The sequence below is a fragment of the Falco biarmicus genome, chromosome Z (assembly GCF_023638135.1).
Source record: "Falco biarmicus isolate bFalBia1 chromosome Z, bFalBia1.pri, whole genome shotgun sequence".
Lineage (NCBI taxonomy): Eukaryota > Metazoa > Chordata > Aves > Falconiformes > Falconidae > Falco > Falco biarmicus.
This window is the reverse complement of record NC_079311.1, coordinates 71,741,594-71,757,020: the sequence shown is the minus strand read 5'-3', so window position 1 is coordinate 71,757,020 and position 15,427 is coordinate 71,741,594. Positions and strand designations below refer to the sequence as shown.

The following is a 15,427-nucleotide window of genomic DNA, read 5'->3' as shown; positions in this document are numbered from 1 at the left end:
GTTACGATGTTAGAAGTGCTGATGACTCGTATTTGATATTAAAATAGTGTATTGTACTGAATAGTGCTGGGTATTGTATGTAGTATTTTTATTGATACTACCTGCATTTCTATAGCAGTAGCACAGCCAAATTCAACTTTAAGGACAAAGTAAGGTCTTTGAGCTGTCCATGAGCTGCCTTTCTATCTTGACTGCTATTGGTAGCATAGAGTAAAAGTAAACAAACATTTTTGGCCACTGTGTAAACAAACTGCCTTGTATCATTGAAGAATGTATCATCAGCAAAAAGAGATTTCATGATTGATTTTTTTTTTTTTTTTTTTACTCTAATGTTGATAACCAGATTTGAAAATACTTTTTTTGGTTTGTTTCTCATGTTGAAAAGTTTACAAGGCTTTTGAGTGGAGGAGAATTTAATTGGGAGGAGGATTTTTATTGGATCTGTCAGTTTTGCACATTCTGTGCACAGCTGTAATTACATGTGAACTATCTCTGATAACTGTAGTAACAAATGACAGCTGACACAAGATTTTTTTGTTTGTAAAGCTTTGTCTTGAAAGAATTAACAAATAGAAGGGATTCCTTTTCAGGATGCCATTTATGTGTAAGTTCCTTATACATTAATTATTGATGTACTCAGTGTGATAATTTTTCTTCAACAGGACAGATTGTTGTTTCAGCCCAGATGATAAAATACTCGTAACAGGCACTTCTGTTAAGAAAGGTGGTGGCAGTGGGAAGCTTTTTTTTTTTTATCGGGAGACATTCCAGAAGTTGTATGAGATAGAAGTTACAGATGCGGTATGTATTTTAGTTTTATTTTTTCAGCTATTCAAAACATGAATGAGAACATATTCGTATGCTTTTTTCTCCCTTTTACCGGAAATTACCTACTAACACTACTTTAATATTTGTACCGCATATTTAAGACATAGAGGTAGAGTGGCCTGAATAGGTGCTATTCACCTTTCAATTAAAAAAAATAAAAGAAAGTCTGGGGACAAGGTGTTTTAAGTACTAAGAGATTCATGCTTTGGTATTACCATTGCATTTCTTAGGCATTTCTGTGAACCTTTCTAGATCTGTGAAGTGAGGCACAAGTCCTAAAATTCTTACCCATTACATACACCAATTTCATGATGAAATGCCATATTAGATGACAGAACTCCTACTCGTTCCTGAATGTAGACTTGTGGTTACTATGGTATGTATTTCAATGGACTCTAGCTTGTGTAAATGCAACAATTTCATGGCAAAAGGAAGGCGTCATTAGGAATCCCTCAATCAAAAATGCCATTCTCACCAGCAATATAAAAACCTAAAATTGTGAATCTGTAATACAGAAGAGTTCGTGTATGGATTGAACTGCTTACTTTTTCCCTTCTTCAGAATGAAAAAGCTTAATATCATAGTTGAAAAAAGGTCCTTTCACTCTTGTGGAGTACCCAAGTAAGCTTATAGATTGTAACAAACAGGAGTGGGAGAAAGTCAAACAGAATAGCCATTGCTTAAGCATGGTTATGTATGCTCAGGTCCCGTTAGTTGTTGCAGTCTGTTGGATAGCCATTTTGTTGCTTAGTTTCAGGATACTGTTTTCTCCTTCTGCACTTTTCTTAACCTGGCACAGCAGTCTTTCCTAGCGCAGCAGACCAAAACCCCTTGTGCTAGAGATCATTTGTACAGAATTTATATTTGTATTTACTTTTCTTTTCAAATCCCATTTTGTCTTCTAATTCACCCTAAAGCAAAATCTGCCAATGGATTCATTTGCTATATCCATAATTTCTGTGGCAGCAGTCATGTAAATTAAAAATGCAGAATTCATTTCAAAGCAGAAAGCATGTGTTTTTTCTGGAGGGGGGAAAAAATCCCCTTCTTTTTATTTGAAACATATATTCTAAATACATTTTCTGTGGCCTTAGAAATTTTATTTTGTACGAAAAAGTTTCTCCAGTGATAGCATAGTTCAGATTTAATTTTTTTTTCCTATGTAACATACCAAACCTCAATCTGACTCATAAAGATTACTAGTAGGTTTTTAATTTCTGATGCAAGTATTATACCAAGTATACATAACCTTTTTCTGAGTCAAAGCATGAATGCCTCAGTACCTCCTCTGAAACTTAATGACATAGGAAAGGAATACAGCTACATAAGATAAAGTGTGACTATATAAAATAAAGTGCAGATTGTTGGCAGGAGCTCTTCTATCCTTGGGCTCAGGAAAAAAACAGCTTAGCAATTCCATTCACATTGCATTTGGATTCCTTAGAGCTAAGTGTCTAGATGTGGTCATGAATGCATCCCCATGTAGTGGCGGTGAAGTTAGTGACAGTGTACAGAAACTTCACCTAAGCTTTAAGACTGCAGGAATGAGAAGCTTGTCAATGGTGGATCCTGTATTTCTGTAAGAAATTAAATGGTGATAATTTTTCGCACCACCCTACTTGTTCTGTGTTCAAAGGAAACAAAATTTTCATTTGCTAACTTTGTCTCCTGGGAAAACAGTTATTTAATTCTATGAAATAGAGGGTATATTACATACTGCTGAGGTGGATGATGATACAGGAGAGTCCAGAAAAGATTGTTTTGCTATCAGTTTTTCTGAGAACTGAGAGGTAAATTTCTGTTCTTCTGCTTTAAAATGCAAGACAGACATGGAGCTGAGAACAAACAGTAGGAAATTGTTGGAAAAACAAAATTAGGGGTCAATAAGCGACTTCACTGGGGCCACTCATGTTGTAAAATTTTAAGTATGTGTACAAATCTCAGCAGGTTCAGAACTTTATACTATAAATTTATATAGGTGCTGATATTTATATGATACTTTTTAAGACTGTAGTAAATTACTTTTGTCTGTAGAGTTTTAGTGCTGCTGTTTTTCTTCATTTGTAGTTACAAAATTTACGACTTTCATTCTCCTTCTTTGTATATAATGGATCAAATGAAAATAATGGAAGTATTAGGTGAAGAACTGAGACTTACAAATGCTGATCTTATGACATAATTTTCAGTTAGTCAGCACTAATAATGTCTCTACAATCAGTCTGTCTAGCTTCCAGCTTCAACACTACACATGTTAAAAAAAGTTAAATATATGAACCTGAATCTAAAAGAAGAAAAATTACTCTACGTGGTGTTATAGAATAAAAGCAGTATATATTTTTTCAAGATCTTTATGTTGATTGTATCTTTTGGCTTTTTCATTAGTGTTACTTTCTTGTTCTCAAATTGCAGTATTTGATGAAATATGAATGCGTAAAGGAATGCTGAAAACATGAATTTTCAAGAAGCTGGCTTGTATTTTGTAAGCAGTACATGCTCTTTTTTGGAAAGATCATTTGCCTATAGATCGGTAAATTAATATCTTGTGTGTAGTATGTCAAAGCATTTTTTTCAGCAGTGCAGCAATTACTTTGTATGGACTACTTTGCTAGTTTCCGTTTTTTCATTATACTCCCTCAAAAATTCAGATAGCAGTTAGCGTAGTTAAAGATAAACAAGTAGCGTTCTCTTAAGGCTTCAGTTTGTCTTCTATAACTAAATATCATACTTTACTTTTTACGTGTTTTCTAGTGCTTAAGTATGTAATTTCAATGTTTCTAATTTTGGGGGGTTTGGGCATTGCATAGGTGAAGGTACAGTATGCTATGTGTAACAAAAGCACAAACACACCACTATCTGTCTCTGCAAAGAGCTTGATGTGCTGTTGTTCCTCATGGAAGTAATTTTAGTGATTTCAGTTGTATTTAGTCCAAATTGCTAAAGAAGAAGAGCATCATTAATTTCAAGTGTAAAATGAAAACAATAAAACTTTTTGAGGGCAATTGTATACCGGTTTAGTGGTAGGACATATATAATCATAATAACAGAAAAATCTACTGTCAAGATTTTGACAGTAGATTTGACAAAAATCTACTAATGTGTCACTTTTTTTTTTAATTTCACAAGGATTTTCTTAAAGGAAGTGCTGGTAAGCTTAGAAAATTGAAAAACACTAAAGAGCAGTAAACTTTATCTTAAACCTCCTTGGTAAATAGCCAGTGCAGCTGGCCTGTGAATGAACCTAGTGGGTAATGGGAAAATATTTAATGGGAATGTTTGACCAAAGCTGTGTCTGGCATTCCTTTCCATCATACCACACAAACCTTTTTTCACCTTTTCTTTCAAGTTTTCATGGGAAAACACATTACTGTTTCAGAGCTGCTGGAGTGAGACCTTGTAGTTTTGCTAATAGGCTAACAGTCTGATTAGTTTGTGCTGTTGTGGCTGGATATGGAATATTAATTTGTTTTTCTTTTCATGTATTGGTCTTTTTTTTTGTCACAGTCTGCAGCTAAGCTAGTGACTGTATTGTTGCGTCCACTACTGAATGCCATCCCACCATGCAGGCATTGAGACTTCTGTAGAACTCAGGCTTCTTGGATAAATAGCAATATGTTCTGAAGGAAAAGTAAAGAAATGACAGAAGTAGTACAGACCATGGGCTTCATCTTTGGCCTGTAGCCGTGTGCGGCAGGACGAGGTGTTTACAGGGCAAATACATAACGATGCTTCTCTGACTATCCTGTTCTGCCACTGGTGATCTGTAACTTAGAGAGATCTCGATGCAGACACAGGAATTTCACAATTGATAGCATTCAGTGGATTTTTCTTCCGTGAGTTTGTCAAGGAGTGAAATTGCCCATGTTGCAGGTTACTGGCAGGGTCATTGACTTCAGATTAGATCAAAACTCAGGTGGGAGTTCCTGCCTCTTCCACTCTTATAAGGAAGATGATGCTGGACATGTAGTACTTCAGTTTTGTTCTGGTTCAGTGTGTACAGGTGTGACTGGAAATTATGAGGACTTTGTATTCTGACCATAGTTATGTATGCTAATCTGTACAGAATTCCTCGCTTCTTAACAGGAACTGAACTTTAAAAAATCCTGGTTTGCATGTGCAGCTTTTTCGTAGTTCTCTAGTCTGTTCTATCTTGACAGCATTATCTGTGAGAAGTTGTTTTGCTCTCACCTCAAATATCCACAAGAAAATATTTATATTAAGCTTTCTCAGTTTGAGCATTTGAGGCTTACTTAATCTGAAAGATCTGTAATTGGATGCAGAATGTTTCCTTACTCCATTTAGATGGATGGGGAGACTTAAACAGATGTCAGGAAATAAAATGGCCAGAAGAGGGGTACAATGTGTATGCACAGAAACTTGGAGGACATTCCTCTTTCCTTTCCTCAGGTAGTGTGACAGGAAGGAAGACCTGTAGCTACTTTGTGGTGAGGTCTCACCTTTTGGGATGTCTGTAACTGCACGCTCTTTGTGGAATTGAAGGGAGGTTTCACTGTCAAATGCAAGTCAGGGAGGGTTTATTGTTAATTCTTGGTTTGGTTATGCAAGTACAAGATCTTCATGGGAACCAGTTATAAATACCTAGTGTATGGGAAACAGAGTTGGGTACACAACATTTCTCCCAGTGTCAGTTTAATTTGAAAAAGCTGTGGATAGCCACTTGAATCACTCATATGTCTGTCATTCGTTTGGCTAGTTCAAACAGATGACCCAGTAGTTATCCTTACTACAGACAAGATTGATTTTGGCAGCAGTAGAGCAGTCGTTTTCCCCATACGAAAAGAAGTAGTACACCCTGTTACTGCCAAGCAAGAGTGGGCACTGGAAAAGGAGAAAAAAAAAAAAAAAAAGTTGTACAATTACAGAAATAGCTATTTTTAAATGAAAATGTAAGTAATAACTTGATTTAAAAATAAGCCAAGATGAAGAGGTTGTGTACATTATAAAATGAGATGTGCAGGTTTTTAAAATATCCCACAGGTTTTTGTAGATAAGCAACAATCCAAAATCATAGTGTGATGATTGTTTTGGGAAACCTGTTTCTGTTAGGAGGATTCTTCAGTATTTTCTTAGCTTCTTAAATATAAGCAAAAGTTAAATTATTAAATACTTATGAAAAGTTCCTCTAAGGGATGTTTCAGGAAGGTCTTCTGAGACAAGCTATAAATAAAGCTCCTTTTTAGATTAAAGAGTGAAAAGGAAAGACTGAATAAGGAATATGAAACTTCCAGCATCCTTTATGCACAGTTGATATAAGATTGCAGTATTTCTTCCTTTGACCTCAAACAAAATCATTTACTATTTATAAGATGCAGTAATATAGTAAAGGGCTTTTCCACTGTGGCCCATTTTACTAAGATTTAAAGCTTTTGAATTTAAGAAAAATTAATTCTTTTGACTTCTGGAAGAGATCATCATGCTACTTCTGGGATTTTCCTTTTAAGCCATTTATTTTATTTGAAAGGCAAATCCACCTTTTCCACAATAAGGAGGTAAATATATTTAAGGTCTGGTAAATTTTTGAGCCAATTAAAGTAAAAAAAATAAAATAAAAATCTAGTATAAAAGGTGAATCACAGAAATGTGTTTTCTTTTAGAGTGAGGTAGCTTGTCTATTTTTGCTCTGCTTTCCTGTATGTAAAGATGATGTGCTCCATCCCTTCGTATATCCTGCAGCAGCACATACTTTGTTTTAGGGAAGCTGTCACTAGAGTTTTGAGGTATGAGAGAAAAATAAACTGCAGGTTTCCTCACTGTAATTGGTGTGTGTATGTGAAGGTTGTCTGCCTTAATTTTGTGGTATATTGTCATGAAAGTGTGGCTCTAATTTTAACAGAGCAGGTGCTTGAAAATGCCCTAACTTCCAACTACAAGGAAAACAGGTTGCCACCTTGATCAAGTTACTTTTTCTAGTCATCAGAAAAGGAAAGTGCTGTTCAGTGTCTCAGTTCCCTTCTAAAAGTATATTTTGTAGGTGTACCTTGGAAGGTAAGTGATACAGCATTGCTATCCATATGTTCTATATTGAGATCCTGCTTTAAATTACTGGCCCCTGAAAATGTTTTTAGGATGTTTCTTTTCTTACATAGAAAATTTAAAATTTTATCCATTTCTGGTCCCTTTTATATGGAATGTTTCCACGCATTTTCTAAGTCATGCTTCACAAGGGAAAAACATTATTGTTGTTTCCTCTACTGCTGTATTCTCATGAGTATTTTAAATCTAATGCTAGCAGATCACTGCATTGTAGATATTCCCTAACCTACCACCTTATTTATTGTAGTTGGCTCTTTTCCTTGGAAGAGCTCCAGGGGGAATCTCAAACCTGAAGATGTTTGCAATTGAGGTTTAAAGTAGATTTTTTTAATATAATATCAGTTATTTTTATGGTGTGAGCAGCCTTTTTTTTTTGGATCAGAGCATGTATAGTATCAACATACGTGTGTTAACCATCTTTGTGGTCAAAAGAAGAAACAAGGTGGAAGCAAAGTAGTAGCATTTGTTGTTCAGTTATGCACACATTTGGAAATGGCATAGTTCTATATCTGTGTTGTTGTTTTTTTAAATAAAAATAAAGCAGTTTTTCTAAGAGTTACTCAGTCTTCATTTTTTTCATGGTGCATCCAGGAGGCAGACCAGCCTTTCCCAGATATAGCTTATGTGCCTGCATATGCAGCTTATGCTGCAGCCCAGCACCATGAGATTTTAAGTATATTCTGAGGCATTTTCCTCTCTTCTAATGAGCAGTTTATGCATTTTTGCTGGGATGTATTTCATAAGCAGTTGCCGAAAAGTTTTCAGTCCATGAAGACTGAAGGCAATTTCAAACATGTCCACGAAGACCTGTAAAAAGACTAGATTTGTATCCCCTGGGCAGCAGTCTAAGTACCTGAAGTTTCTAAATGGTTTCACACCTTCTTTTTTAAAATAGAAGAGCTTGAAAGCCACTCACTGCCTTAATATCTTCCCTAATTACAGTACTTGTTAAAAAGCAGCAGTTAGCCAAAGAAGGATGGGCAACAGTCACTGAAAGATTTTGTTGTAGTAGAAAGCTGTCTTTAGCTGTGAGCATCCAAATGTTTTAATGTTTTATTTAAAGACATAGAAATCCTTTGAAGTAGGTGTGTTTTTTTCTGAAATAACTGTATGTTTCCCTTCTCTTCTGGGAAGATCTATCACTGAAGTCAGATGGACTTAACATTGTGCAAGTTGCAGAACTATAGAAGATTAAGCTGGAAGGCATGCTGAGATTTTATCCCTCAGTCCAACACAAGCTTGAAATTGCTTACCCCTCTCAAGTATAAACTGATAAAACTATAGGCTTAGGTTAACACGTAATGTTAATTTGAAGCGTAATCACTGTTTCTTAAAAAAAAAAACCAAACTAATAAGCAGTTAGGTTTCAGAAGTGTTACTTAGTATGTTGTAAGCCCCTCTGTTTTTAGAAGATACTGTACTGCTCAAGCAGTTCTTCACCGTGAATATGTAGGGTTTTACAGGATGAATAAATTAGTTGCATGCACATTTGCACTGATTTTGACACAGTTTTCCCAGCGATGTTGTAATTTGTAAAACTTACAATTAAGATAAATACTCAGTTCCATCAGAAAAGCCCCATTTGGCCACTCTGTGGTGACCTGTCCTTAGAGACCCTGACCGCAGACAGAATGTCGTTTTACATGTTTGCTATCTTCCCTGCTGACATGCCACTTATCTGGCCGTCTGGACAGCCAAGTGCAGCAAATCCAAGCAGCGCTGTTCAAACAGAACACGCTGTCATGACCACTGAAGCAAAGCTTGCATATAGGAAAGAGAGAAGGTTTGTTTTTCTTTTCCTAACAGAAAATATTTTCTTAGAGCACCAGCTCTTGCTGTCACTTTTTTATTGTATAGCTTCAGAACAGATTCTGAAAGAATTATTTATTAGATTGTGGGTTATGGAAGGGGTAAGCAATAAGGGTGAACATAGGCTGTATTTGTTTCTGGTTTATCCCCATTCAGTTTTTAAGTATCTCCAGAGCTATATCTGATCTTTCAAGCCGAGATTCAAAAGATTTGTTGGACAGTTTTAGGAGTTTGTATCTGCTGTATTCTTTCTGCACTAAGAGTATTTAATTTGGCTTCCAGGATCCTTTATCCTTGAAATGGAGAGTTTTATGTTAGTAGCAAAACATGCTGTACTGTAGATCCTCGTTAGTCTTCTGGTTTTCTAACATAGTTATTTTGGCCATTGTAGACTGCAGGGATTCACCTGACCAAATATAGATGTCTACAGCTGATCCAGCCACCCTAGGCTCCTTTTCTAATCAAGAGAGAAAAATAAACACTTCCAGACTGTGATTTTTATCTCATCCTAAAATAGATATCTGAAATAGGTTAGATGAAGGCCACTGTAAAATGCTTATTTCTCTCTGTTAGCTATGAAGGGAGGTGAAAATCTGTAGGCATTTAGAGAGTAGATGTCTAAAAATTAGAGGTGTAGACAAGTTTGGTGAAGTCAGTCCCACCTGACCTCCATTGGTGTTCATTCTCTCCTGGTAAAGCAGGGGGACATTTCATCTCTTGTGCTCTGACCCTGCCAGTAGCAAAGTCGGATACAATGGGTTACGTTTGCGCTCACATCTATTGATTGAAGGATTTATGACTGTAGGCAATTTACAGGAGGATAGCCTGCCACTCTATGAAAGGATTGTCCTAGCTGAGAGTGCAGTCTACCCTCTCTTGCTTGAACCTGATTTCCAAACATGACTGTCAAAACATCAGCAACTTCAGTTTAGGATTACAGAACTTTATCTACATTTTAACAAACTTTTTTTTAAAATTGGTGGAAACATTGTTACATGAAGGAAACATCAAAACCCCATGAATTCTTGCTTCAACAGTTAAGAGATATGTGAAAGCCTAGGATTAGCATGTTTGCTTTCCATTTTCAGTATTTATCTGGAATTAGCAGTATGTTTGTTTGTTTGTTTGTTTTCTAGTGGTAATTTGCAAGGAAATCGCTACTGCTTTTTCCAGTTTACAAATGGGATGTTGGCTGCACACTCACCACAGAGATAGTATGAGTATTAGCTGAATGTCAGCATCATTCAGGAGAGATTTCCACCCTTTCAGCGTTAGGTAGACATGGAAGTAGATAGATACATCTTACCCATTTGCCAGATTGTTTGTCTGTACTTTTGTATAACAATTTTTCTGAATATCCACGGGAGCAGATAGTAATTCGGTGAACTTAGCCTAAAAGTCTGATAGCTGCAGGTAACTGAATAATCAATTCTGCATTTTGGAGCAAATATATAAGCAGGCTGAGAGTTCAGAACTACCAGAGGAGAGTGAAAGGCTGTACCTAAAGTAGAGAAAGAAAAACTGAAAAAGTTTATTCCAACGGTGCATAACTAATATAAGAAGCATGTTTTTCTTCCCTGCAGGGCAGGAGAAGCTTTACTAATGAACTTGAAAAAGCTGATACATGATCATGTATTTCCGATACTTCACATGAAATCTTCATTTTTGAAGACACATGCATGGTATTTAACCTTAAACTTCCCTGTCTTTAGGGAAAAGGGATTGTTTCCAAAGAAAACAATGCCTGATTGAGCAGCAGTAACACTTCCTGAAGGAGGGAAAAGAAATTAAAACATGATTTTATAGTACAGCCCCTGTAACTTACTTTTCATTTTGCAGTAGCAAGGAAAGAATATAGTCCCATTGACCTAAGTGCTGCAGAAGTGTAAGCTGATTCTTATTTATGTCAAAAATATGTAAGTCCTTAGAATTATTTGTAAAATTATGAAACTTGATATCATGCCATTCTTGTGGTGAATTATGACCTCTATATTCCATTAAATCAGTATATGTGTACACACATACAGGTCTGCTTATTAGATGTTTACTAACTTGTCTATCATCTTGGGGTTTGTATACATGCAAAGGTAGTTACATTTTGTTGGTTATTTGTCAAAGTTCTGACTGAAATGCAAAAAAAAAAAAAAGAAATCAATGGTTTTGTACAGCTTCAGCTCACAGACATGTAAAATGTTAGTATAGGAATATGAAAAGGCAGTGATGGAGGGAAGCCTTCATTTTTCCCTAGTGCTCTTGCAGCAGAGTGAAAGAGGACAGAGGTGAATAATACTTTCAAGAGTAAAAGATTTCTGTGCCACAAATAATTCTGATCTTTTCTTGCTGACCTTGTAAAATGCCCTCTCTGCATTGTTTTCTCCTGTCAGTGTGTGACCCAAGTGCTCTGGACAGTTTCAGTTGAGGTAATTAGGTTTTGCTTGCTGAGAAATCTGCTTCAGTTATTCTTCAGTTTGCCTGTTAAACATAGGGGTATATTTCTAGGCCAGAATAAATTCCCTCTCTGTGTTACAGAAAATCAAGTTTCAGGCTTCAGTTTCTCATTTAGAGGCACTGCTGTTAAATGCCATCAAAACACTGTTATGTACATAGTACCAGCAAAGTCATGTGTGTAGTTGCCTGGTGACCTAACCCAGATGGAGAATAACCTCACAGAAAAATTGGTGTAGTTTACTGTTTACCTGAAGCAGCAGCTCTGCTAACATGATACAAAGGGAAGCACACAGATGAGAACAGGCTGTTAGGGGTGAGACTATTTATGAACCACCCCAGAGCTGCACATGAGCTGGGACTGCATGTTTCAGAAGAAATGCAGGTGGAATAGCACACAAGGGAATAGCAATATCATCACTTTCGCCTGCCACCTTTCTACATATTTATGAGTTTTGTGGTTTAAGATTACCACATATTGTTAAGCTTTTAAGTTATTATAGGTTAAAATTTCTAAACCTGAAATTTATTTTGGAAGAACTGGGAGTCTGAAGTGAGTATAGTGCTTATTTAAAAATAAAAATTATGTATTTTTTGTGTAACTCATTTTCTATTTAAAACAATAGTATAGCAACTTTAGAAACCTTTATGGCTAGTTTTAAGAAAAATCAGTAATATGTTCTCATTTTATTAGGCAGTTGTTTAAGAAGACAAATATTTTCATCCAGACTGCAAAAAAAGTTGTCTTTAAAATTGTGTAGGTAATTTTTAATTGACTTTAAGTCAGTATTACAAGACAATCTGTTACCTGAAAATAATTACAAAGGCCTGCTGTCAATAACATCGACTGAATCTGTTCTAACCTCTTTCACAGTGAAAATAAAGAAGGTAAATTTGGAGTGTTTCTGTTAACATTTTTAATACTTTCCCTGCCTAACTACAAAAATATTTTCAGTCTTTTCCCAGTGTTTCCTAATGCAGGCTACTGTGTTTGTATATGCAATAGACATTGCCAAAGGCTTTTCAGATTGATTTCATTTGAAGAACTTAACGCTTTTGCAACGGCTAAAGTACCAAACAGCTTTTAAATCATTACTAATAATTGTCTTTTGTAAGTGCAGTGTTTTCAGATCTCACAGTAGCAAAGCTGACCACATCAGTTTCATGGATAAAATTATTTTCAGGGTTTTTATGACAGGCTTCCGGGACTTCATGCTCCAAAGATACACCGTCCAAAACATCCAGCCGTTACTTTGAAATATTTTTTTCAAATATTCAAGATGTTTGTTTATGTGATGATACATTCTGCATTTTATGATTCTTGTTTGTGATAATAAGATGTTATTTTCTGTTTGCAAAGCTGAGATGTGACCTGGAAATTTTTGGATTTCAGAATCAACATAAATTTGTCTTGTTTCAGCTTTAAATGTTACAAGAAACAGGTTAAGTCTGTATTGAATGTTTGAATCTAGAATTAGTTAATGGAAGGTTTTTGTTACTGTTCTGGTGTTCCTATTTGCTGAGTCTTGAAGCTGTCATCCACAGGATTTCCTTACAACCAGAACATAGGTTGGTCAAGTCTTTTGTGCTAGGCTTCCATAAAGCTGTGTTAGGCAATTTAGTTTCCTGCTCTTTTGCTGCTTTTACCAGGCATGAAACCACCTGGGTAAGTGGAGTGAGACCTTGCAGCTTGCTTTTAACTGCTGAGGTTACTGCTTCCAGCCTGAGCTCCTGTCTCAGGGGCAATTAGGACTGAAGTACCACCTTGCTTGTGTTGGGTTTCATTGTAGAGCACAACCTTAAAATAAAACAAGTTATTCTTAAAAAATGATTGTGGAATGGCAAATCCCCTTTCCAGCTCAGATAAACAAAGTTGGCAGCAAGTGGCCCAGGGGCATTTGCATCAAGCAAAAGTGTTTCGCGCAAATCAAGGGAGGAAGTTATTCTCCTCTACATAACCCTGGTGAGACACGTATGTAGTGCTGGGTCCAGTTCTGATCTCCCAGTACAAGAGAGAGAAAAACATACTAGAGTAAGTGCAGTGAAGGACTGCAAAGGTGATTAAAGGCTTAGAGTATCAGGTGCAGGAGGAAAGGCCGAGAGAGCTAGGATTGCTCAGCCTGGAGAAGAGGAGACACATGGGGGATGGATTGGTATGTGTAAATTCTTGAAGGGGGACAGGAGGGTGAAGCAGCTAAAGCAAAGCTTGGTGGTGCCCAGTGACAGGACAAGAGGGAATAGGCACAAACCTAATTACAGTCAATTCCACTTAAACCCCAAACCATTTTCTTATGTTTGTGGGATGTGTTTTGGATTGGTTTTGTTTGGGTTTTTTTGTTGTTGTTGTTTATGGGTTTTTTTGGGGGGGTTCATTTTTTTTTTATTATTTTATTTTGGGGATGGTCATATATTGAAACAGGTTGCCCAGGGAGGCTGTAGATTTCTCCATCCTTGGAAATACTCAAAACCAAACTGGACAATGTCCTCAGCTACCTGAGTGGTTGACCATACTCAGAGCAGGGGGTTTGAATTAGATGGTCTTCAGAGCTTTCTTCCACCTGCAGCCTACCTGTGCATAGGTAGGCCAAGCCAAGAAAACCCTGCTTTTCCTGCTATTAACACACTTTTTTGCCTGCAGAGCTGGGATGTAGGACCTTCTGTTAGCTGGAATTTGATGTTTAGCATTTCCAGTGATAAAAGTGTCTACCTGTGTAGATTATTCTAAGTGTAAACAGTAGGGAACTTAGAGGCACTGAAGGATAAATACTCGTTAAGAATTAAATATTTTTGTATGATAAAGATTTTCCTTTTCCTCTCTCTGTTAATCTTAAGACCAGGTCTACAATAGTCCCTTTGTTGTATAGTTGTTTAACATTTTTACTTCTTTAAGACTATATGATTGGGGAAAATTATTTGGACTTAGTTCAAGAATTCGGTATTTTGGTCTTTTTACAGTATTGTCCATTTCTAAAATAATCTGAAAATTGCATAAGTAGCTTTTATTATTCCTTATAAAGTAGGTTTATATGCTAGTGGATTAATAAAATTGCTTGCATGTTCAGAGCTTATATTTGTTTAGTTTCTAACAAATTCTGTTTCTGGGGATGTTTTATGGTTTCGGAAGATTTAGAGGGCTGTGTTTAATGGCAGTTTCTTTTGCCTGCTCTGGAGCCTGTGCCATGGTGGTTTTAAGTGTGCTCTGTGTGTTTGACAAGTTAGAAACTTAGCAATCCCCATCAGTGCTGAGACACACTGTCTCAGGCTTTGTTTTTGTTGGCTCGTATCCAGTACCATGCTATAAAACACATTTACTTGACAGTAGAAAGTGGAGAACCACGTTAACTACAAAGTTTAAAAAGGCTGGCTAAACACATGCAATAAATACTAATAAAAGAAAAGGCCACCCACCTTTGACCTTCATATTAGCTTTGTGTGTTTTACAGTTACTGTAGCATTTTGAGCATTACATAATCGTATATAACAATCTTTTTATTTAAATCAAAAACATCATTAACAACCCTGTGTGGGTTATTCTGGTTGGTTGTGGCAGGGATCGTGGACACAAGGCATTATCAGAATTCTAGGTTGTACTTGAGTTACCTTTACAAAGGCTGTTGTCCTTCGGTTGTCTCATGGTAAGCATGCTGGGTTTATTTGTGCCTGAAAGTAGATGGGAAGGTATAATGTCTGTATTTCCATGTAGAAGGAGGATGTTTTACAGAAGAACCTTCTAAAGAATGGTCAGTTGATTCATGTAAACACCTCACTCAATTTTTCTTGAACAAGAACACAGAGCAGAAAGAGAGTCATCCATCATCTTGTAGTAAAATGAAGTTCTGATTCATGATGGCTGAATGGGCTTCAGAATTTTTTCAATACTTTTTTTATGTTGTGTGCCTCATTCAGAAAACAGGGGTTTGGACCAAACCAGAAATAGTACGGACTGTGAAATGGGAAGTGATTCAGGAGTCACTAGAGCTAATACATAACCATTCTCTTCCAGATTAGATGGTTCTCATCTCCCAGGCTATAGGGCTATATTACATCTCTAATTATATTCTAGCTTTGCTGTATTTCTATTTTTAAGACATTAGTGGTTCCCATTTTGCAAATTTCATATGCTGTATTATGTTAACAAAAAAAATAAAGGTACCTATATGGATACTTCAATGATAGATGAATGATAGTGGTTGAATATTGAGCAATCAATTCACTTTGAGAGGAGTCTATTCCTGGCTTTTGAGAAAGAAGTAGTAGTAAGCTTGGGGCGGGGGAGGGCTAGAAAAATTAGCAT

At 36.4% G+C, this 15,427-nt stretch overlaps 1 protein-coding gene across 1 annotated transcript in view; it reads left to right on the top strand.

The window, feature by feature from the left end:
• WDR70 (WD repeat domain 70) overlaps positions 1-15,427 on the top strand; it is a 136,298-nt gene that overhangs the window by 108,468 nt on the left and 12,403 nt on the right. Inside the window, exon 13 of the mRNA XM_056324158.1 lies at positions 663-801. Coding sequence (XP_056180133.1) covers positions 663-801 — 139 coding nt within the window. The remainder of the gene's footprint in view (positions 1-662; positions 802-15,427) is intronic.